Below are 23,853 nucleotides of genomic sequence, written 5' to 3'. Positions count from 1 at the left end.
CATTTTTCTTTGCACCACAGCAACGTCAATGCATTCATTTTTTCAGCTTTTTTGTCCTTTAATTTTTCGCGTAATTGCTAGCGCTTTTTTTCTTTTTTGTGCATTGCATAATTTTAGGAGTTATGCCACATGTTGGGTCATTGGCACATGTTGGGTCAAAATGTATGAGTTTGCAAAAACTATTGATTTTTCCCTGCAGTCTAATTTACTAGTTCTCGACTACTTTACTAATATCTTATTTTGCAGCTGAATTTGTGCGTCTTCACAATTTTTCAACGCTAGCAGCTGGTATTTTTAACAAGGCGCAGGTCCTATGAAATGTCAATTGACAGTCTATGCATCAGCAACATACCAGTTAATAAAGTGGTTAAGCTAATCAGTTTTAAACCAGTTCGCGAACTAGTTCATAATGTATCCAAAAACGTCTAGTTCCTTTTTTGCCGAAAATCACCAGTTTTGGAGGAGTTGCAAAAGTGAATAAAAAGTGATAAACGGACGTTGAAAGACAATTTTTAATTACATTTTTTTTTTATCTTCATAAAAAAAAAATTGTGCGGCTTAATATTTTATTTTAAAAAATATATATTTAAAAAGGTTTGTTTTTTATTTTAAAATTAAATGCAACCAAAAAAATAAAAAAATATTGTATAACAGAAGCGTATCTAGTTTGCATGCAGCTCTAACTGGTCATTTTGTAACAAGTATGATTATAGTTAGTCTCAAACTAGTATGAAATACTAGTGCGCACGCATGTTTGCTGACCGCAAGCTCAGTTTCTGTTATTTCATAGTAATTACTTGTGTGTTTGTGTATGAATTTTATGTTGTGTATTTATTTTCGTTCTTTATTTTGCTTTCACAAATAATATGTGCCAGGCGTTCTATTAAAAACAAAAAAAAAAAAATATAAAAAACACGAAAACAAAGAAAAAAACATAAAAAATCACTGAATGCCTGCCATGATGAACTCACATCCATTCATTCCATTCATTCAATTCGAAGCGTGCGTGAAAGCATCAAAGCGGTTGCCTGGACTTGTCTGCTTTCCCGGGATCCTGTTACTTTCCCTGCTGCCTTTATGCCATTTTAATAGCCTGCGTAGTCAAAAAACGTAACACATACATTTAGGTGCATGCAAAGGGTTATTGCAAAGTGAAATAGAGACTCACATAGTGACTGCATTACTTTGGCTTTTACTATTTGTCCCATATTTCTGCACAGAGTTCGCTGTATCGTATTGAGCTGCACTTCCACTGCTGCAGCTGCTGCTTCTTTATCTTTCTCTTCTATAGCTCTTCTAGTTACTAGTTGTGCAATGGCTCCTTTTAGCGCCTTGCTTCGCTGTGTGTTAATGCATTTTTTAATGTTCTATGTACTCCATACTTCAACTCGCTCGCTACAGCCCGTCGCACAGCTTCTTTTCTCTCCAAGAGTTTTCTACATTTTTTCACTTATTCTGTTGGCGCTACTTTTTTATTGCAAATGTACTTAAAACGCTTATTTTTTCTTGACTACATATGCCATTAGTGCGTTCCGTGAAGAAAAAGTGCTTTGGTGTCGTGATCAAGGAGGTTGAAGCGCGGATGAGGCGTGGCTGAATAGTGTAATATGCGAAATTTAACCCGCTGCTAGCCACGTGTATTTGCTGGTAACGCCTCTGTAGCGAAGCACAACAATTAGGGCAGTGTTGTAGAGGGTGATTTTTTAAGAGCTATAGGAAAGTTTTTCAAAAAAACACACGTAAAATTCAGAAAAATGCATGGAATTTTTATTTAAATCGATAGTAGAGTCCATATAATTTAATGTTTGAAGATTATTTCATGCAAATGTTGACCGCGACTGTGTTTCAAATGGTTCATCCGCTTAGTCCAATTTTTGCATACTCTTTCCAATGTTTCGGCCGGTATCTCACATATAAATGCTTTAATGTTGTCTTCCAATGCGGTAGGTCGTTCGGCTTCAATTCTTGCACCAGCTGTATTTTGAAAGGCTTCACACCTAAATCGTTTTGCAAAATTTTCCACGTTGTTGAGTAACAGAGGCCCAATTGCTGCGAACGGCGACGAATCGATAATTGATGGTCCTCATTAACACTGGCCGATACAGCTGCGATATTTTCTTCAGTTCGCACTCTACATAAGCGTGTTGGTGGTTTGATGTCCAATAATGTAAATTTGGTTCTAAATTTAGTCACAATAGCTCGAATAGCCGCTTCAGTGGGTCGATTAAACTGACCATAAAATGGAAGAAGCGCGCGATAAACTTTCTTAACAGGACACGCATTTTTATAATAAAATTCAATGATTTGCAAGCGTTGTTCGTTTGTAAGACGATTCATGGTTAAAGTATAGACCAAACTGAAGATGTCTGACAGTGAAACAAAACACGAAACGTGCGTCAGTTGTTTAAACCAACTGTTTAAAAAGATAATAGCTAAAAAATCACCCGTTAGTTGTTGTGTGGGGGGGTCCGAGAGGTATTTTTTGCACGTTCTAATGGCAGTCGGAGCTATGTTACAGGTGATACCTGGATTCATGTCCGCTCACAGGCTGTCCCATTGCTTTTTGTATGACGAAAATGCACATCACCATTAGGGGGAAACATTATAAAAAATCAACGGAATTTTTTAGAAACTTCAAACTTTAACTTTACACCCTTTTTGCGTGTTTGGCCGAGCTCCTCCTCCTATTTGTGGTGTGCGCTTTTATGTTGTTCCACAAATGGGGGGACCTACAGTTTCAAGCCGACTCCGAACGGCAGATATTTTTATGAGGAGCTTTTTCAAGGCAGAAATACACTCGGAGGTTTGCCATTGCCTGCCGAGGGGCGACCGCTATTAGTAAAATGTTTTTCTTAATTTTCGTGTTTCACCGAGGTTCGAACCAACGTTCTTTCTGTGAATTAATTGAATTTTTGAAATTTAAATAATAATTGGATTTTTGAAATTTGATATTGGAAAGGGGCGAGGAGTAAGCCGGTAAGAGGCCTAGTTAGACCTGTTTAATGGGGATATATGTCTGCCCCAGCATCTTTGTGACGTTCGACGATATACAGAACCTTGTTGCAGTCTTGTTCAAGAAGTGGCCGACGCGTAGACATAAAATGTTATGGGGCGAACCTCTGAACAAGAAAACCAACTTGGCGCCGACGAAGGAAAGAAAACGCGTCGGGATATCGGTCTAAACATCGGTAAGAGTAGTGACTATTACCAACGGCGTGCACGGTGGAGAACTCTATTCTCCTCTGCGTGTCACACTTCTGCTGCGGTGGTTGCAGGCCCCAGTATTCGAAATGCTACTGCAAAACAACGTAAACGGTCAGCTTTAGGACGTACCGCAGTCGAATCAGACTCGGATATCGAAAGCATTTGCAGCGGCGCGGCGGTTAACACAACCGCAGAAGAGGAGTTGCTGACCTACCAAAAGTTTCAACGTCAGCTGCGTTTTCGATAGCAGGAAAGTACCGAGGAAGAAGACGAGTAATGAGGGACAGAAAACTCTTCACCATTACAAAGTGGCAGCAACAATTCGTATGTACCTCGATACCTAGAGTCCTCACAAGCCAACGGAGCAGGGGATTTCAAGTGGGCCGAAAGCGCGATTACGAAAAGACGAGAGCTCTTCGCAACAGATGAAAGGTTTGCGACAGCGAACCCTGCCTTCGCCAATAAAATTGAGGAGAACGTGGCAAGAAACTTGAAGAAAACGAAAAGGCAAAAATCTGGGGAAGAAGAAAAACCTGTGGCTAAGCGTCCTCGTACGAATGCAGCTCCTGCAAATACCAGTCGAGGAGTTCCAAGAAGATAGCTAAGGTCAGTGATGTAGCCAAACGACACCTAGCCATTCGTTTGGATCCGCACCATGCGTCGTCAGAGCCTTGCTCGTGACTTGACTATCGGAAAAATGGTTAATATCTCCCCCGCTCCCGCGTTCCCTAAGGAATTCTGCATGCCTACAGGATCGTACAGGTTTCTGCCAGAAAAACACAAGCAGTTTTCGGCAGTTTTAAGGAAATCGATAAATTGGCTGATTTGGAGCAAACCCTGCTCCGACTCGAGATTTCATCTTGGAGCCATCACTGAAGACAGAGGTACCAGTTTATGTGCATGTAAGTCGAAAAAGATCAAAAATCTATGCGTAATGTTGCGAATTCCTTATTCTCGAAGGGGTAAAACGACGCCTTTTGTACTGGCATATCAATTGCTACCAATGCCTTATAATGTATATATGAATGTATGTATGGATGCATGTATGTATGTATGTGTATGTTATCACTCTTTGAGCATTTCACACAATTTTATTTGAATGCAAAATGAGCGTATATGCGGCATTACTTTCTTCTACAGAAACAAATTTCTACAGAAAAAAGAATTTTACTTTTCTCCACATTTCTTTGGCTACATTTCATTTTACTTAACAGTACCTTTATAATCGCAACTATGCTGCAAACTGCTTTGGTTGTACGAATACCCATATATCTACCCCCATATGTGTGCTTATAAATGGAGGTATGTGTGCCTTTTATATTTCCACTTTCAACTCCCAAACCAAGCACTAAATGGAAGTGTTACTCATACGCCCCGTCTACCCACCGCGGCTTTCCTTGAGAAACAAGCATTTTGTGTTGCACATTTTGAGCATATACTCCGTATACATACATATGCATACTTGGTATGTGGGATACATAAACGCACACAGGTGTACTTGAATGCAAGTAAGAAACTACAGTGTATTTTTAATATACCATAAATAAAAAATCCTTTCACGCATTTGCAACAGAAAATAAAATGGAGCACCGTAATGCCAAAATGGCGCGCACACATATACTCTCATATGTGTGCAGCCACAACCAAATGTTACTGTTAGCAGATATGTCACTCTCTGGAACACGCCCGTAAGTATGCTGCATATATTTGAAAGCAGCAAGCAGCAAACAAAAAACAAAATAAAAAAAATCAAAAGCGAGGATTCGAAATAACCAAGGGAAATGAAAGTTCAGAAACCCGAAAACTTATGTGCGAGACATATGAAAATTAAGAGCTTGAAAATTTAATTTTAATACACAACGCGCCTTGAAGGCGACTGCGAAGTAAACACCTATACATATGCGCTCATGTGTTTGCATTATAAAGCAATGTTTCAATTTAAAACGCAAAAGTATTGCCAATTATATTAATCCCATTGGCGCTCTGCGCGCTGGACAATAAAGAAAAATGTTCTGCCACACTCACGGCACCTATCACCTGCTGCTGCCTGCAACTTTTGCCGGCACTGAACGCCGTTTGCATGTGTGGCGTCTTGCGTTGAATTGCATATTCATGAGTTTCTTATTTTTATTTTACTACTTTTATGACAATTTTTATTTCTTTTCCCCCCCACATCACTGCCTCACCCGTATCTCTTTCCCTCTCTTTTCTTTGCATTTTGTGGTCACAAAGTAAATTGGGTTAATACGAAATTACGTATTAAATGGCAAAATAACTGGCGCATCTGTTGCAGTTGGCGCTGGTAAGGTGAGGCAGCGGCGTGCGTTCAGGAATTGTGGTATTTTTTTTTGTTTTGTTGTAATATTATGTGTGTGTTGAGGTAGACTTACCTGTCTTTTTAAATTGAGCACAAGTCCTTCGACTTGTTTGCCGGAACTGAAAGCCTGCAGCAGGCCATTGTGGAAATCATCGTTGCCGTAGAGACCTGCATGGTGAAAAATGAGAAGAAAAAAAAATATAGAAGGAAATGAGTTGAAACCATGAAAACTACATTAGATAGTTGGCAATATGACAAAGTGCAGAGATTTTAAAATTTTGTGAGGTAACATACTTTTAGGCAGCATTATGGGAGTTGAGTTGATTACAGATTTTCGTGTGGCCAACAGCTATTGATTGTCTTACTCTATTATTCTCTATTATCCCGCTCTTCTACAGTGTTCCGAATACCGAGATTGAGATACCGCATTAACGGCTTAAAGCAAATATTTTGTCGCATACTGCATACTTTAAGGCGACTTTAATAAGTAATGAACAATAGACATAAAGCGCAAGACGAAGAAGTTGTTGTGACCGCATTGTAAAATTTAATTATCTCATACTATGCCGAGTGCGCCTAATGGAATGCAATGTAATCCCTAAGCAAACAATGACTATGATAATGTTACAACAACAAATTTAGCGGGTTTTAAGTTGTCAACGAGTAAGAGCGCCTAAAAATATGTGATAATTTTTTTTGATAAAAAATATTCAAACGTATACAGTTAAATGAGTCAACTGAGTATTCTTGAAATTACTCATACATTCAAATTTACAACTTCCAGTATTTATTTCACGTTGGACGTCTAAAAGTGTGCAACATTTTTTCTAAATCAAGCTTATTCGCAGTGTTTTTCTACAAATAGCTGCATTTTATTTCTAAATGAGCGCATTGTGTGTAAAACCTGCATACATTTAGGCGCATTCGGCATGCATGCAGCAACTTAGGTATGGAAAAACAATTTTAGTGGAGCGCAATGCAGATTGTCATTCATTTATAATTTATAGATGTCAGGCATATACAAACATCATCACATTAGCGACACACACACACATAAATATATAATACGCAAACACGACTCTCGAAAATATGCTACATTTAATATCGTGAAAATCCCTTAACATTGAAAGAGTGAAAAAATCTATTTTGCATCAAAACTTTTCAAGCGGAGTCTTAATTTGTAGATTGCATGCATACTTCGCCTAAAAGTATGCAATTTTTTTTTGTTTTTTAATAACTCCAATAAATTATGATAATATATCATTTAGAATTTGTGCACAAATTTCTCGTGATGCTGCGGTCACACTTTTTTATGCTTACAAAGCTGGTGTGCCCTAAAAGCATGCAATATTCTTTTAAAAAGGAAGTGATTTTTGATCAAATTTCTCAGCAAATCCCGCCTAACGCTATGCAACATTTTTATAAAACGAGCTCTTCGAAGTGATTGAAAGTCTGCAATCCATTAAAGATGCATAAACTTTATTCTGAAATTCTTTATTTGAGCGCTAAGATGTTTTAAAACATATGTCAGAGTACTGCCGCCTCTAGGTATGCAACGTATACGAATTTATTATAATTGGTTATGTCAAATGCCGAGTGAAGTTTAAATTGTTGATACAGATTAAAATTACTAATTTTGAGCAACAACCGGGCACTAATTTAACTGAATTGAGTTCTAATCGTTTTGTTGTTGGTTTGCCACAATTGTGATTAACATTCCTACCAACATTTTAGCGCCATTGTTTGACATTTGTAAAAGTTACGTCGTCTTGAGTAAATCGAACTCTGCACGTGGGTGGAAATTTAAAAATCCAGAATTGTTTCCAGATCTGGAATGTATTAGGACTTTTCTTAATATATTCCGGGAGATTTTCGATCAAGGTGTTATTGTAAAGTTAAGTTCAAGGGCTTGCATATTTTGTTACATTTTATTGAAAACAAAAAAAAAAAAGAATTTACAATTATGGCGTTAAGAAAAAGATAACTTTATTATTATTTAAATATTTTCAATATATAAATGGAGTTATCGTAGTTTCAGCGTCAATATTCAATGTAATTAATGTTTGCTGCTATCAATTCAAACAGGTAACCAAACTAGCTTAGTAAGGACATTTATGTGACCAAACGCCTAAATGTGTGCTACCTATTTTACCCACACTGATACTATATTTAATTTGTTTTTAGAAATTTTCACTCGTGCCGAATTGCAAGTTACGAAAAATGTAAAGTTTAATTCAACTTCAGAAATAAATTCGGAAGTACAGGACAACAAACCTGCATTAAAAAGCATGGAGTTTAGGATTTTGTTTTTATGTACTGAGCCGTGAAGTAATGCATGGAAAGCACATCATTTCAGTAATAAACTAGCCAAAGTATGCTACAAATGCATACTCTCCTAAAAGTATGTTGACAATTAAATTTATGCACTTCCTGATATTTTCCACTTGTGCCATTGGATTTTGCCCTTAATTTGCTGCTGAGTGCCTTTGCAAATACAGCAGCATTTTCAGGTGCCTATTTACGCTTACTTAATTGTTTCACTTGCATACTTTCAGGCATACCAGTGTGTAAACCAAGAATTCAAATATGCTCGGAAATGAGCCGGATTGCCAAAACTCTCTGCGGCTCGACGATTAAGTAGGTCAAACAATACTGCAACTGCGCATAGGTTGTGCACGCATTTATCACGACCTTAATCTGCTTTTAGGCATAAGACAAATATTTACGGAGCTGATGTGGCATATATTAGATGCCAATCGAATTGCTTAGTATGTAGAAACTTCAATTTATTAACCAACTACTTTGTAGATCAGCGGCTGGCGAAATCCTCCACTGAACCCTCCCCGAGGGTGCCAGCTGGTAATAAGTACCACAGTTTTCCTATTTTCAGGAGGTACTTAGCTAAGTTAAGGGTACTATGGGTAGGGTTCGATACTCCTCAATAGTACAGCACTACTCAAAGTACCTTTAACGTGGTCGGGGGTGAAGGGCTGGATTAAGGTGTGATGCGACCCGTGCCGAGAATCTGTCAGGCTTGGGGCCCTTCTATAAAATAACCAAGTCTCGAACGGAGCTTACGGATAACTGGCGCCCTCCGTAATAATTAGCCTTACCCGTGTAGTTCGGAGCTATGCACGGGCGGACATCCTTTCTCCGACACTCGTGGGTCCAAAATGCAAGCAGACTTAAAAAAAATAAATAAAAAAAAGGAGATCGGTCCTCCTTCTAATAGACCGACAGGAACTAACAGTTCCGCAACAAGAGCAACGGTTGCACCGAGCTCAAAGAAAACGCCATCCATCGGCTTAATAAGTCGATCCAAACACGCAACGACAGCCTCAGCGAAAGCGAGGACAGCTGACACGTACTCAGGACTGGACACAGGTCCAAGTACAAGTAGGGGGGCACTGGCCCGGCAGTCAACTGCGATTCAGCCCCCAAAAACGGTCCCGACCGGAAGCAATGCTACTGCTAGCTCCGGTACCGAAGGATGGCCGCTTGTGAGGGTGGTAGACCCAGCGAAAGCGAGCTACCAGGATCGCAGAAACGCGGCTAGGCTCCTAAGGAGGGTGCACGAAACTCACCCAAAGGAAAGTGAAATAACACAGGAGTTGAAAGAGGCGATTGATAGAGCGAAAGCGATCATCCCTGATTTCAACCCTGACTTCAAGCCAACACAATCGGCTCCGAAACGACAGCGGTCCTCGGAGGAAAATAAGCCAAACGCAAAAAGGCACAAATCAATGGGCGTGACGCCCAGAAGATCATTTGCGGAGGTTGCAAAAGACCGCCTGATCATAGGAGTCCTGGACGAGAACCACCCAGAAGGTATGATCCCCAGAGCCCAGTGGAAATGGATCGAGGCCGAGCTGACGAAAGTGGCACTGAAAGTTATTCTGGAGAACCCCGGTCCCCCGCCTGCGTGCGAAGACTTAGGCTGGCACCAAGGCCAGATAAAAATTATAGCTTGCGACGATGAGAGATCGGTTCAACTGTATAAAGAGGCCATCTCCAAAGTCGGCGAAGTGTACCCAAATGCCAAGCTAGTGGTCGTGGACAGGAAGGATATTCCGTCCAGGCCGCGAGCAAGGGTTTGGTTACCTTCAACCGTCGAAGACCCGGATGAAATTATGAAGCTCATTCGGGTCTGCAATCCGGACATCCCAACGCAGGAATGGAGGTATGTCAAAACTCTCACCAGCAAAAATAGCGCGGAAGAATCGAAAGAGCAGAAGCGCGCCACCATGCAGGCTCTCCTGCTCCTCACAGAGAACTCAATCGAACCATTAGCGAAATGCGATGGGCATCTGAGATACGGTTTCGTAAAGGTGAAGCTTCACATTTACAAAACAGACACAGATGCAATTGAGTTCCTCGCCACTAAGGAAGGTGAAAAGCTCATGGGCAAACCAGAACCCATGAGCGAAACCGAGCCAATGAGCGAAGACGACCGGCCCACCGAAGAAGAATACGCCTCTTCAGGCTCAGAAATGGGCTTAGGGAGGCTGTACTTCGAACGGGAGGGTAAGTACCACACACAACAGCGTAAGTATTCCGAAAGGGAACTTTTATGCGAAAGCAAAGAAGACCCAGACATTACGCTAACAGCTGATGCATCTTCTACAGATAAACCTTCATCACTGTAAAGAAGCCTGCCTTGCCCTCCTGGAGCGTCTGGCAGAAGATCAGCCGGACGTAGTCCTCATCCAGGAACCCTGGGTACGGAATGGCGAAATCTGCGGTCTGAGGACATCAGGGTATAAAGTATACAAGACCAATGGTGAAGGTACTAAAAGAGCATGCATAATGGCGAAAGCACATCTTAATATATTTATGATTCAAAATTTCAGTAACGCAGATACCACGACGGTTAGCTGGGAAGTGAGCGGAAGCAACATCTGGCTAACCTCGTTCTACTTTGCCGGAGACGACACAGGTCCACTGCCGTCGCCGCTAATAAGAAGCCTTGTGGAAGACTGCAAAGCACACAACCGCAAACTAGCCCTAGGAGGTGATGCCAATGCCCACCATACCGTATGGGGGAGCTCGGATACAAACGAACGAGGTGAGTCTCTCTTTAATTATATTATATGTAGTAAGCTTTTAGTGTGTAACAAAGGCAACGAACCTACATTTATTACGCGCAATAGACAAGAAGTTCTTGATATTACGCTAGTTTGTCAAACCCTCTACGAAAAGATGACGCAGTGGAGGGTTCTGAATGAACACTCATACTCCGATCATCGTTACATAGAAATAAAATTTGGGGGAAAAAACTCACAGGCCCCGCCCGCCAGCAGGAACTTGAAAAACACCAACTGGCATATATATAAACGGGAACTTAAGGAAAGACTCCCAAACTCCCAAAATATTACTATTGAAGACAGAGAATCATTGAACGAACACGTACAAATCCTTACGGAGGTCTGTAGAACTGCGCTATACAAGGCTTGCCCCTTAATTAAGTATAAGGGGAAGAAAAAGCCGCCCTGGTGGTCAGAAGACCTGTCTACACTAAGAAACGACAGCAGAAGACAGTTTAATAGAGCGAAAGCGACACGAGAGAGTAAAGACTGGGACTGCTACTACACTAAGCTAAAAATTTACAAAAAAGAAGTTAGGAAAGCGAAAAGGTCTGGTTGGAGAACGTTCTGTGGAGAAATCGAAGGAACCACAGAGGCCTCCAGACTGCGTAAAATCCTTTCAAAAAAACACTATACCACCGGATACCTCCAAAAACCGGACAGGAGTTGGACTACTTCGAGTGACGAAACTCTGAAGTTGCTAGTGGACACACACTTTCCCAGCAACGAATCATCTAACGTGTTAATCAACAATGGTACAGAAAGACCAAACTCTGACATTGAAGAAATAATCACTGAAGCTAGGATAACCTGGGCAGTGAACACGTTCAAACCATTTAAATCACCGGGCCCAGATGGATTATTCCCGGCCCAAATACAACATTCACTAAACTACATCATGGAGTGGTTGACGGTCATATTTAAGGCCGCTCTGAAACTGAAAAGTGTCCCATCAACATGGAAAGAGGTAAAAGTGGTCTTTATCCCTAAAGCGGGAAAAAGTTCACACACAACACCTAAGGATTTCAGGCCAATAAGCCTATCCTCCTTTCTGCTAAAAACATTAGAAAGAATTTTAGAAGAGCATATTAGGGCTAACATCAGCCCTTATAAGCTCAGCATCTCACAACATGCGTACTGTAAAGGGAAATCAACCGAAACAGCACTTAACTCACTTGTTACAGAAATCGAGAAGTCAATGTATAATAAAGAATTCACACTGGTAGCCTTCCTAGATATCGAGGGCGCATTCAACAACATCCTACCGGATACCATAATAAAGGCACTGACGGACTTCGGGATCTCTGGCGCTCTGGTTGAGTTCATTAAAAACATGCTCTTGAGCAGATTGGTGATCGCAACCCTAGGGGACTCAGAGATCAAGAAAAAAGTTAGCAGAGGAACACCTCAAGGCGGTGTGCTGTCCCCTCTCCTATGGGTGCTGGCACTAAACTCATTGCTAAAGAGCCTAGAGGAGAGAGGACAACACGTTGTAGCCTATGCGGACGATGTTGCATTGGTAGTAAGGGGGAAATTCCCCAATACACTCATAGAAGTCATGCAGGATTTACTGAACATGGTTGAAAACTGGTCAAAAGCAAATGGGCTAAGCGTCAACCCCAATAAAACTGAACTCATCCTATTTACCAGGAAACACAAAATTCCAAATATAATTCCTCCGACTCTAGGTGGAACGGCACTGTCATTCAGTGATGAGGCCCGCTACCTAGGTCTAATACTAGACCGAAAGCTAACATGGAAGGCAAATGTCGAAGATAGAGTAAAAAGGGCGACAATAGCACTATACTCTTGTAAACAGCTAATAGGACTAAGTTGGGGTCTCTCCCCATCTATCGTATACTGGCTTTACACGGCAATTGTCAGACCAATCCTAACATACGGCATATTAGTATGGTGGCCAGCTTTAGATAAATTGTACGTCAAAAGAACCATGGCACACGTACAAAGAATGGCCAGTCTTTGCATCTGCGGGGCCCTCAGAACCACACCCACAGATGCACTAAATATTATTCTTAGCATTTTACCAATAGAGCAGTACGGTAAGCAAACAGCTGCCAAAGCAACTCTCAGACTAAGAGAAATCGGCCTACTCAGAACGTACCAAAGAGGGCACTCCTCAATTTTGGAACAATTCCCCTGCATTCCCAGCACAACGGATTTCTGTAAGACCAAGGACATCAATTTCGATAAATCCTTTGTCACAGTATTTCCTTCCAAAGAGGAATGGGATAACGGGCTCATTGTCAAGATAAATGACTTAAACATCTACACAGATGGCTCAAAACTAGACAACCAAGTAGGCGGAGGGGTCTACTCCGACAAACTCGGAGTATGCCAATCATTTCGCTTGCCTGATCATTGCAGTGTATTTCAGGCGGAAGTCACTGCCATAAAAGAAGGGCTTAAAGAGATAAAAACGAGAGTATTATCCGCAAATGAAGTCTTCATTTACTCGGACAGTCAAGCAGCAATAAAAGCGCTGGAATCAAAAACACACTCGTCAAAAACAGTTCTAGAATGTTTTAAACTACTAGATGACGTATCTAAGTGCTACAAGGTGCACCTTATCTGGGTACCAGGCCACAGAAACATTGCAGGAAATTGTAAGGCGGATGAACTCGCAAGAACCGGTACAACGCTCGGTCTCGAACCGGATAAGGCGCTGATACCCATGCCCATAGCCACTTGTAAATTACTTATAGACAGGGAAACCATCAAAAAGGTAAATACAATCTGGCAAAACCTCACAACATGCGAACTAAGCAGACAGACATGGCCGAACTGGAACAGCGGTCGATCGAAGATCTTGCTACGATTCAACAGAGAATCTATAATAAAAATGATAGGTGTTTTAACTGGTCATTGCTTAATAGGCAGCCACGCTAGAAGGTTAGGACTCCCTTACTTCGATTTCTGTAGAAGCTGTCTTAATACAGAAGAAGAAGAAACAGTCAGACACCTTTTATGTGAGTGTGAAAGCCTAGCTATGAGAAGGCTGCGCACTCTCGATACAGCATTTCTAACCGATGTAGCGGACATAGCCCATCTAAAACTAACGAAGCTCTGCTCGTTTATTAAAGCAACCGGATGGTTTGAAAAGGAACACGTAGAGTAAGGATAAGCTCCAGTGGTATCACAATGGACCTGCTGAAGGTCTAAGTGTGTCTTGCGACAACCACCCTACCTACCTACCTTGTAGATCAGCCAACGCATGCATTGTCACACGAGAATCTGCTTCTAATGGTGCTGAGGCGTACTTTGCATGCCTAGAAGTGTGCTTGAAATATAAGTGAGACACACACTTTAATATAACTGTTAATTATTGTGGTTGGAAAATGAAATTTGTACTTAAGTCAACTGAAAATTTTGAAAATTTACATTGACTTTGACTTTTCACTTACTTGTCTGCCACACCATAAAGTTTAGCATACTTTTTGCGGTTACATGAAGCTCGTAATTTCTATACACTTAGTTTTAATTATCAATAAAATTTTGAGTAAACTTCATTGCATGCATGTGAATGGCTCGAGCAGCCAACTAAAGTTTGCAGCGTGCACAAGTTTCATTATATATACTTCTGAACGGGTCATAACGAATGCCGCCTGCAGATATGCAACATAAAGCAAGGCATGTAAAAACATAACGGGAAAGCGATTTGTGCACTCCTACATACATATCAGGCATCTAGTCTAAGAACTTATGCATACACATACATGCACACATAAGCATGAATGAGTTTCAATTCTGCACAATGTTTTCAATAGCTGCAGTGGGCGGATAGCATACTTTCCTGCGCTGTAACATGCATACTCAAATGTAAATGAAAGCATATATTTTATTTTGTATGTGTGAGTGCATGAAATATGCAACAGTATTCTGCTCGCGTCCGAGATTGTGCATGGCATACACGCGCCAACACAGACCCACGCACACTCACACACACACAGGTACGTGTATACAAATGTTTACGTTAAATTTATGTTGCATATTTTTATGCGCTGCAGTGCTCGTGTACGAGCATGACCATATTTTAACTCAAAAATATTATAAATCATAGCTTTTAGACACGAGTAGTTGCTAGTTTATGGATGTCAAACGAGTTGATTGCGTTTCAAGCGCAGCCCCTTGAAATATGCAAAGATATTTTGCAGTTATATATAACGTGTATATGTGTGTGCGAGAGTAAGGAGTGAAGCGCATTGTTATGTGCTGTACCAAACTCAACAGCGTTCACTTAGAGTTTTCATTAAATATAAGTTAGAGTAGCAAATTAAGAGGAAGTCAGAAACCCGAAAAGTATGACTACGAGAGCTGCTGAGGTATGCAGGGTATTAGGAGGCATTTGCACTTTGTTGCAAAGCTGTCACTATTTATTTAAATTTTGTAGTGACGGAATGCAGACTTTTGTGATTGTGAGAAATATGTAAAGTGCCTAAAGTTAATGCCTAAACGTATGCTGTGCTCTTACTTCGTAAATGTCTAAGTTGCAAACATTTCAAAAATTCTTAAAAGGATTTAAAAATTTGTATTTCATAATGCAAAATCAGAGTTGATGCTTGCGAATTGTGAAAAAAGTTTATGTAGGTATGATATTTCGAGCATTTTTTGACAATGTTTGCAATATGGCTTTTTTATTTAAATTTTAGTACTCAAAATCGAAATTGATATTTTCCAACTCTGGAAAAAAAATATTTTCAAAATTTTTGCAATATGCCTTTTTTTGGTTTAATTTTTTAGTGTTCAATGGCGAAGTTAATAATAAAATAAAAATATTTTGAAAAATTTTGCATTTGTATATTAGCTTCTTTTATTTAATTTTTTGTAATCAATTTTGTAATAATTACGAATTGTGAAAAGTTTATGTTAAAGTTAATGCCTAAACGTATGCTGTGCTCTTACTTCGTAAATGTCTAAGTTGCAAACATTTCAAAAATTCTTAAAAGGATTTAAAAATTTGTATTTCATAATGCAAAATCAGAGTTGATGCTTGCGAATTGTGAAAAAAGTTTATGTAGGTATGATATATTATTTCGAGCATTTTTTGACAATGTTTGCAATATGGCTTTTTTATTTAAATTTTAGTACTCAAAATCGAAATTGATATTTTCCAACTCTGGAAAAAAAATATTTTCAAAATTTTTGCAATATGCCTTTTTTTGGTTTAATTTTTTAGTGTTCAATGGCGAAGTTAATAATAAAATAAAAATATTTTGAAAAATTTTGCATTTGTAGCTTCTTTTATTTAATTTTTTGTAATCAATTTTGTAATAATTACGAATTGTGAAAAGTTTATGTAGGTATGATATTTCGATAATTTTTGGGAAAAAAAACATATATTTTGAAAATGTTTGCAATATGACTTCTTTATTTAAATTTTAGTACTCAAAATCGAAATACATATTTTTCAACTCTAAGAAAAAATATTTTGAAAATTTTTGCAATAGATTTTTCGCATTTAAGTTTTAGTATTAAAAATAAGTTAATATTTTTGAATTAAATTAAAATCAAATTTTTACAAGATGGTTTTTCTCAATCTAAATTTTAGTGCTACAACTCTGAAAAAAATATTTGGATAATTTTTGGAATATGATTTTTCAATCTGAAGTTTAGTGCTCCAAAATTTATATTTTCTAACATCGAAAAAGAGTGTTTTGAAAAATTTTGCAATGAGATTTTTTAAATTTAATTTTTAGTGCTCCAAATCGAAAGTGATATTTTCCAACACCGAGAAAAAGCGAAGTCATATTTTCCAACTCTGAAAATAAGAAAAATATTTTGAAAATTTTTGCGACAGACCTTTTTCAATTTAAATTCTAGTGCTCAAAATCGAAGTTGATATCTTCCAACTCTGAAACAAAAATTGTTTTGAAAATTTATTGCAAAAATTATTTCTTTTTCAAATTAAATTTTTTTGTATCCAAAATAGAAGTTAATATTTTCCAGCTCTAAAAAAACATTTTGAAAATTATTCTAATAGATTGTTTACAATCTAAATTGTAGTGCTCGAAATCAAAGTGATATTTTCCAAAATGAAAAAAAATTGTTTCGAAAATTTTTGCAAAATGCAAGCATGCTGGACCTTCATTCTACATAAAAATTTGAGACTTAAATCGAAGTTGTTGATATTTTCCAATTCTGAAAAACAAATAGTTTGAAAATCTTTTGAGAAATACCCTCGGAGGTTTGCCTTTGCCTGCCGAGGGGCGACGAAGAAAACTTTTTCTATCACTTGGTGTTTCCTATCCGGAGATTCAAGTCCGGTGCACTTCCGAACGGTAGTCACGCATCAACCCATTCTGCTACGGCGGCAGAAAATAGTGAATGTAATTCTATTTTTCCTTACTTTGGTGCAGGCAGGCAGTCTTCGCTTGAGATCATCAAGAACACTCTCACGTGAGCTCGTTTTCGAGCAGGTTTCGATGAACCGTACGATGAATTGAGGGGTTCTGGAGCTGGCAGCAGGTGCTACTGCATTGCTTAATCAGTCTTGATGTGAAAAGTAGAAAAATTTAGCATGAGATAGAGCATAACTCTGATGGACGTCAGAGAGTTGCAGAGAAGAAAATAGGTGTTTACTTTTACTTTCATTGAGAAAATTCTTTTTTGATACCCACTGTAGAGACCTAATTGACCAGGTAGCTTTTCAAGTTTTCTTCTAATTTGCTTCCTATAAATAACTCGTCACGAGCGCTGCTGCTGCTATGGAACCACCGCAAGTTAATCAAGCAACGGCAAAAGGTCTGATGGGCACAAAGTTCCATTCGCACACAAATGCGTGTGCAAATAAAATTGTATTAATTGTGTTCTTCCTAAATGTAAGGATGTATGCACTTGTACTTGCACTTGAAGGCGAAAAGGATATGCACACACACGCACACAGTCATACATACATATAACAAAAAGAAGCATTACTTCATACACAAACATTCAGCTGCTGCTTGGCAACGTCTTGCCTTGCCAACTTCAAGTTTTACTACACACACACAGACACTCATATAAAGCCACTTGTGTATAAGGGGTTAGACACAGCCACAAGATCTTGGTATAAATTAGCAACAACAAGAATAGTAGAATGCTGCTTGACAATCACAATAAAAGCTTTTAATTAATTTACACTCAAAAGAGATGGATGAGCGTCGGCACACTTATGATTGCAACTAAGTTGCTATGTTTGTGCATGCTGATATTTTCTTAGTGGAAAATTCGCAATGAAAGAAAAATATTGCGGCAGCCAGACAAAGTCAATAATGTGGCGTAAGAAGTAAAATAAAGGAAGGTGAAGAAAATGTAGCCACATCAGAAAATAATTGGCAATGACGGTAGGTGCCCCAAGGCATGCCTGTTGTGGAATAAGGAAGCGAAGCAGTATAGAGAATGTTTACACTGACAGCTCTTCTATGATTTTCATTATATTGTTTATGTTTTTTATTTTTTTTATTTATTGTTTTATTATATTTTTATTAGTTTTCTTATTTTGGTATTTTCATTTTTATTTCTTCTCGTACTCATATCTCACAGTTGTATCTGTCAATTACACACTTACTAAAACCTCTTTAATTGAACACACAAAACACATCACAAGCAATTTTTTGCATTTGTTGTTTGCAAGTCTTTTGTTTCTGCTGTTACATCAATTATTCTGCACCAATTACTTCTCTAACCAAATGTCAAAAGTTTAATTGCAAATAGAATTTTTTCCATTAATTAGCATCAATTAAACTCATTGCTATGACAAAAGTAAAAGAAAACCGCAGACAAGTTGCGTTACAACTGAAATGCATAGACGAAAAGCAAATTGTGTTGCCTACCTTTGGGAGAGTCGCGGCATGTGGATCAAAAGCATATATGGTTTTGTATAGACAGTTATATGGTATAGGGTATTCAGTATAGCACCTGAACTATTTCTAAATAGTGGAGCAAATTTTTGGTGAAAGAGTGAGAGATGAAATGATTTAAAGATAATGATTTCTTGCATACTGAACCGGTGAAAAAAATGGTGAAGAAAATGGTGAAAAAATTCAGAAAATAATAATATACCGTTAACCGGCTCTCAGCGAATTTGAAAGAATCAACTGATTGGCTGACATGAGCGTAGTCATAAAAGCGGTTTTTTTACGAACAAAGGGAGACTGTTTTTGTGTCTTCGCCTAAGTTGCTTCGTTGCGGTATCATTGACGACTGCTTGGACGAGTGTGTGAATACGTGTGAATGAGCGGACAGAACTCTGCTGTCGAAGTTACTCGCTCAGTTTCAATTTTCACTATAGCTGAAGGCCAAACCTGGTAAATATATCATCCTTGGCTGAGCTATTCAGTTCGTGAAGTTCGTAAACGCAAACAAATATACGCAAATAAAGGCTTTTCCGTCTATTATGACCGAAGCGTTTTATGTGAACTACAGCTTCAGATGCGCTACGCCGAAGAAAATGAGTAAATATAAATATAAAAATTTGTGTGCCTCACGAATAAAGGTTAAACTTAAGTTCCGAGTTCGACCTCGATGTGCTAGGTATAAATTTCTTCGAGCAGTCTTACTTGTAAGCCAGTCTCAGGAGTTTCATTTCATTACTTCGATTGAAGCTCGCGAAAGCCTTTTGGAATGCTTTATCTCACGACTTTTGTTGATGAGTTCAAAGTAATTAAACATGATGATTTTCGGTTAAAGCTTTCAAGCTCGCGAAAGCTTTATTTCACTTCTTCAGTTGAAGTTTTCGAAGTAATTAAGGTTATTCTCAAAATAGTTTTCGGTTAAAGCTTTCAAAGTCACAAACGCTTCTTCTAAAGGCTTGATCACATTATTTCAGTTGAAGCTTTCAAAGTAATAAAGTATGTTCTCAAAATTATTTTCGGTTTAAGCTTTCAGGCACACGAAAGTTTTTCTGAAAAGCTTTATCTCACTACTTTAGTTAGTTGAATCTTTGAAATTTATTTAATTTGTTCTCCAAATAATCTTACATTAAAGCTTTGAAGCTCGCAAAAGCTTTTTTGGAAAACTTTATCTCACTGCTACAGTTGAAATTTTCAAAGTTATAAAAGTTTTTTTCAAAATAATCTTACATTGAAGGTTTTAAGCTCACGAAAGCTTTTTTGGAAAGCTTTATCTGACGACTTTAGTTGAACCTTTCAAAGTAATTAAGTTTACTCCCAAAATAGTTTGCGGTTAAAACTATCAAAGTCACAAAAGCTTTTCGCTTGATCGCATTACTCCAGTTGAAGCTTTCAGAGCAAATAAGTGTGTTCGCGAAATATTTTTTTTTAATTTTCAAGGCTTTGAATAAAGCGCAGCTTTTTTTCATCTATTTTGTGAGTTCATACTCACAGTTTGTTTAAGCACAAATAAAGCTTTTAATGACATCGAGCTTTTGAGACGAGCTTTTGTATTTTTGTTCTTTAAATCATAAGCAAAAAAATTATTTCATACAAATCACCGACATTTAGCTTGAAGCTCAGAGTTTGTTTCTTCAAAGGTTACCTTTTCTATATCAAATTTTTATATTCACACTTTTTATTATAATGAGAATATGCAATGCAATAAACCTCATAAAAAATATTTTTTTTTTATTTAATACCAGCCCACCTAAATGGAACACCCTAAAATATTTGTTTAACGTATGTTTTTAATTTTATTTTACATTTATTGAAAGCTAAAGTAAAGTTTATTTATGTGGTATTAAAAATTTGTTGCCTACTTTTAGGGTTCTATCAAAAAGATTTACCAGCTTTTGAGTGATTGTTTAAGTACTTTTCGGAATATTAAGTTCTTTTATTTCTTTTCGTCTGAAAAAAAATTTTAAATACTTAGATCTTCGCGAATTTTTGTAGGTTTAATTTTACGTTTTCAAACACATTTTTCGGGCTCTTACTTTTGGAAGAATGCAGGTAAATAGGTTCGCCGTACATGGCAAACGTCAAATATCAAATGACACACATTTTTTGTGCTCGTCCCGTGCAAGATGATACCAAACTTCGAGCTGGATTTTTGTAATAAAAAAAGCTTTCTATAAAAGATATCTCTTGCTCAAATCTTTCAGTATAAGACTGTAGATGCTTCCATCAGTGGGACAACATTAAGGCGAGCACCACAAATTGGAGGTACAGTTCGGTTACACAACTAACAAAACATTTATATGTATATGTCCCACTAAGTTGGAAAAAATATTGCTTAATTGTTGGCTATGACGTCAAATTTTAAATATTAATTTCAAGTTCCTTTCACTGATATTTAATGCTTCAACGAATTTCTGAATTTACCAAGTCTCTCACCTTTTCAAATACTCACAGCTATAACAATTAAGCCATCCAAAAGTATGCAACGTTTTTTTTTAACATTTTGAAAATAAAGCTGTAAGTTTAAAAACAGCTGTCAATCATGCCCAAAACGCTTTTGGTGGCTATACACCCCAAAGTATGTAACAATAAAATAATTTTTTTAATTTTTTTTTTCCTTTATCTGATAAAACGCGAAATTACTAGTATGAGCACGAGGGAGCAGCAGTGATAGAATTGTAAAGCTGCCAAGAGTCAAAAAAGGGGGGCTAAATACTTGAAATAAGAAAGAAAATGTTAAAAGAAGAAATATAGAAAAAGGTAGCCAAACAAGTAAGAAAAAGCAGAAAAAAACGCAAACTGACAACGATAACAAAACAGTCGTTAACCTCTACTAACAGCGGGTAAGGACATCGTCGCTTTTTGTGGGTTTACAGTATGTATGGATGTGTGCGTATGCTTTCTATATCTCTTCTTTTTTGCCGTTTTTTTTCTCTCTTTTTGCTCCGATTTTTTTTATGTTTTGAATAGTGCCCCGTCAGGACCGTAATTCCCGCTATCATTTTTTATGTTGGCGACTTTTCTAAGTTGACTCGAAATTTTTATTTTATTTTAATTCTTATCTTTTTCTCTTTTTGCTCGCATTCTTTTGTTATGTTCAGCTCGTACATTGTCTGCTAAATTGTTTCTATACTTTTATGCACAATGTTTTAGTGGTAGTTGTTGTTGCTGCAATACGAAATTTACCAAATATTTACGCTGGCAATTATCCAATGAAAATCTTATCTTTTACAAAACATATTTTGCTGTGGATAGTTGGTTGCAAGGCTACCTATACTTGAGTAATTTGAGAAACGGAGACTCGTTAGAGGTAGCGCGCTGCTTTAAAATATTCAAAATGCTGAAATATTAAAGCAGCGTACAATGAAAAGTTTAAGGATTCGGATTTTTTGTATGAAAATCTAATTTCTATTCAAAAAGTACCCAGTATTTCTTCTTTGAAAGAACTGCGCTTGGAATATTCTCTTTGTTTGCAATTTTTGAAGTACTTTTAGAGAGAGGGAAAAATTATATTTTTCTTTTCAATAAAAATGTACCTCGGTTTTGTTCGTAGAAGTGCTGTTTGAGCTTTAAGAAATCAGTCGGACGCAGTGAAAGTGCACTGCAGACCTGAAAATGGCTTTTGAAATAGAATACTCCCTTTCTCTTTTCAGCAGCATTTTCTCTTATCCGCTTCGTGTACCTATATGACACCCATTAAGTGATGAATTCGCATAGGTACGGATTCCTATTGCGGAGGCTTTTGGCAAACGTTGCATAATCAGAGCTGGTGGTAAAAACTGGTCAATAAAGTACAAGTAAATTTACTTTCAAGTGATATATAGCCTAGTAAGCACCAGGGATGTTAATATTAGCGGAAAGTTTAGATCCCAAAATTTCGGGATATTTGTTTTAATAGTCCCGGAATATCAGGGAAGCTTATATTAGCGGAAAGTTTTGATCCCGAAATTTCGGGAATTTTGTTTTAATACACCCAGAATACCAAGGACGCTAATATTAGCGGAAAGTTTTGATCCCGAAATTTCGGGATTTGTTGTTTTAAAATGCCCGAATACCGGGACTCCTCGTAATAGAGAAGTTTTCATAAAATTGTTAAAAATTCAATAAGGGGTTTTATTTTACCTAAAACTAGAATTATTTTAACATGCTATGTCGTGACATTTATTAATGGAAAAAGTTGCTGAACCTTACCAAACGCTAACTTAAAAATTTTTTTCACTTATCCTGGCACTAATATTCATTAACAGCATTTTCGATCCATTAATCGCTACTAAAATAGTTAATCCCGCAATCCCGTAATTTCGGGATTGACATCACTAGCATGCAGAAGTGAAGTGACTAAAACCACTCTACAGAAAGTATTTTTTGAAATGATTCATTTGCTTTATTGTCAATATTATTCGTTTATGTACTTACCCAGTCCAATGGCTGCACATGTCATTAGCGTAATTATCACTAGTGAGCAACTCTGGCAACGCTGTGCGCTGGGTTTACGCGGCTTACGATCACAGCAACGCGTCAGCAGATATAATAAAAGGCCGAAGAGCGCGAGTATGAGTAGACCGGCGGGTATGGAGGCGAGTATGCCCAAACTCTGTAAGTAGAAGATAAAAAGAAGACATTTTAAAATTTATTACAAAAGGTGACCAGTCACAATTTAACATGTGAAATAAAAATAAAAAAAATAAGTTAAAGACTTTGTAAACTAGAAATTTGAAAATTGTTTTTTGCACTGAAACGGTTTGATTGATATACATTTTTTTTCAAAAAGCCTTCTTTGAATGGTTCTCCTGTTTATATGACTTCCAATATGCTCTTACTTACTCTTACTCTTACAAGCTTTGTTAATAAAATTGCTTGTACATACTTATAGCCTTCAACAATAAATATAAGCACACTTATACAAACAAATTAATAAATATGGCAACCCTACTGAAACATTTTTTCTGTATCAAAGAATTAGTAAAAGAAAAACATATGTTTGATAGCCATAAAAACCCATTATTTTTAGGGATTTGGCAACCCTATTGATTTAAAAATGTGTCTAAAATAAGGCTTTCTCGAGCAGATTTCGTTTGATACCAATAATGCAGTATATTATTTAGTCAATTATTTTTTTCTAAATAGGTGGCAACCCTATTAAAAAAATTTAGAACTAAAATGTTCGTGAGTAGCGTGCATTTAATACGAATTGTTAATATATGCTATACAAAGAAGTTGTAAATTAATTTTAGGTTTTATGTATGCAGTGGGCAACCCTATTCAGTTTCTTTTTAATTAAAATATTTTGAAATAACTCTCGTTTGCTGCTTATTGTGGAATATTTAAATATTAGTTTGTTTTATTTATTTTACTGAGCTGGCAACTCTAATTAAATATTATATTTTTCTGCTTTAAATTG

The 23,853-nt window shown here is 37.5% G+C and overlaps 1 protein-coding gene across 1 annotated transcript in view; it reads right to left on the bottom strand.

Moving 5' to 3' along the window:
- Window positions 1–23,853, bottom strand: part of LOC129238399 (uncharacterized) — a 131,652-nt gene that overhangs the window by 83,201 nt on the left and 24,598 nt on the right. The window contains 2 exon segments of the mRNA XM_054873423.1: window positions 5,595–5,689; window positions 22,869–23,052. Coding sequence (XP_054729398.1) covers window positions 5,595–5,689; window positions 22,869–23,052 — 279 coding nt within the window.

This window comes from Anastrepha obliqua, chromosome 2, assembly GCF_027943255.1.
Source record: "Anastrepha obliqua isolate idAnaObli1 chromosome 2, idAnaObli1_1.0, whole genome shotgun sequence".
Taxonomy (NCBI): Eukaryota; Metazoa; Arthropoda; class Insecta; order Diptera; family Tephritidae; genus Anastrepha; species Anastrepha obliqua.
This window is presented reverse-complemented; position numbering and strand designations above follow the sequence as displayed.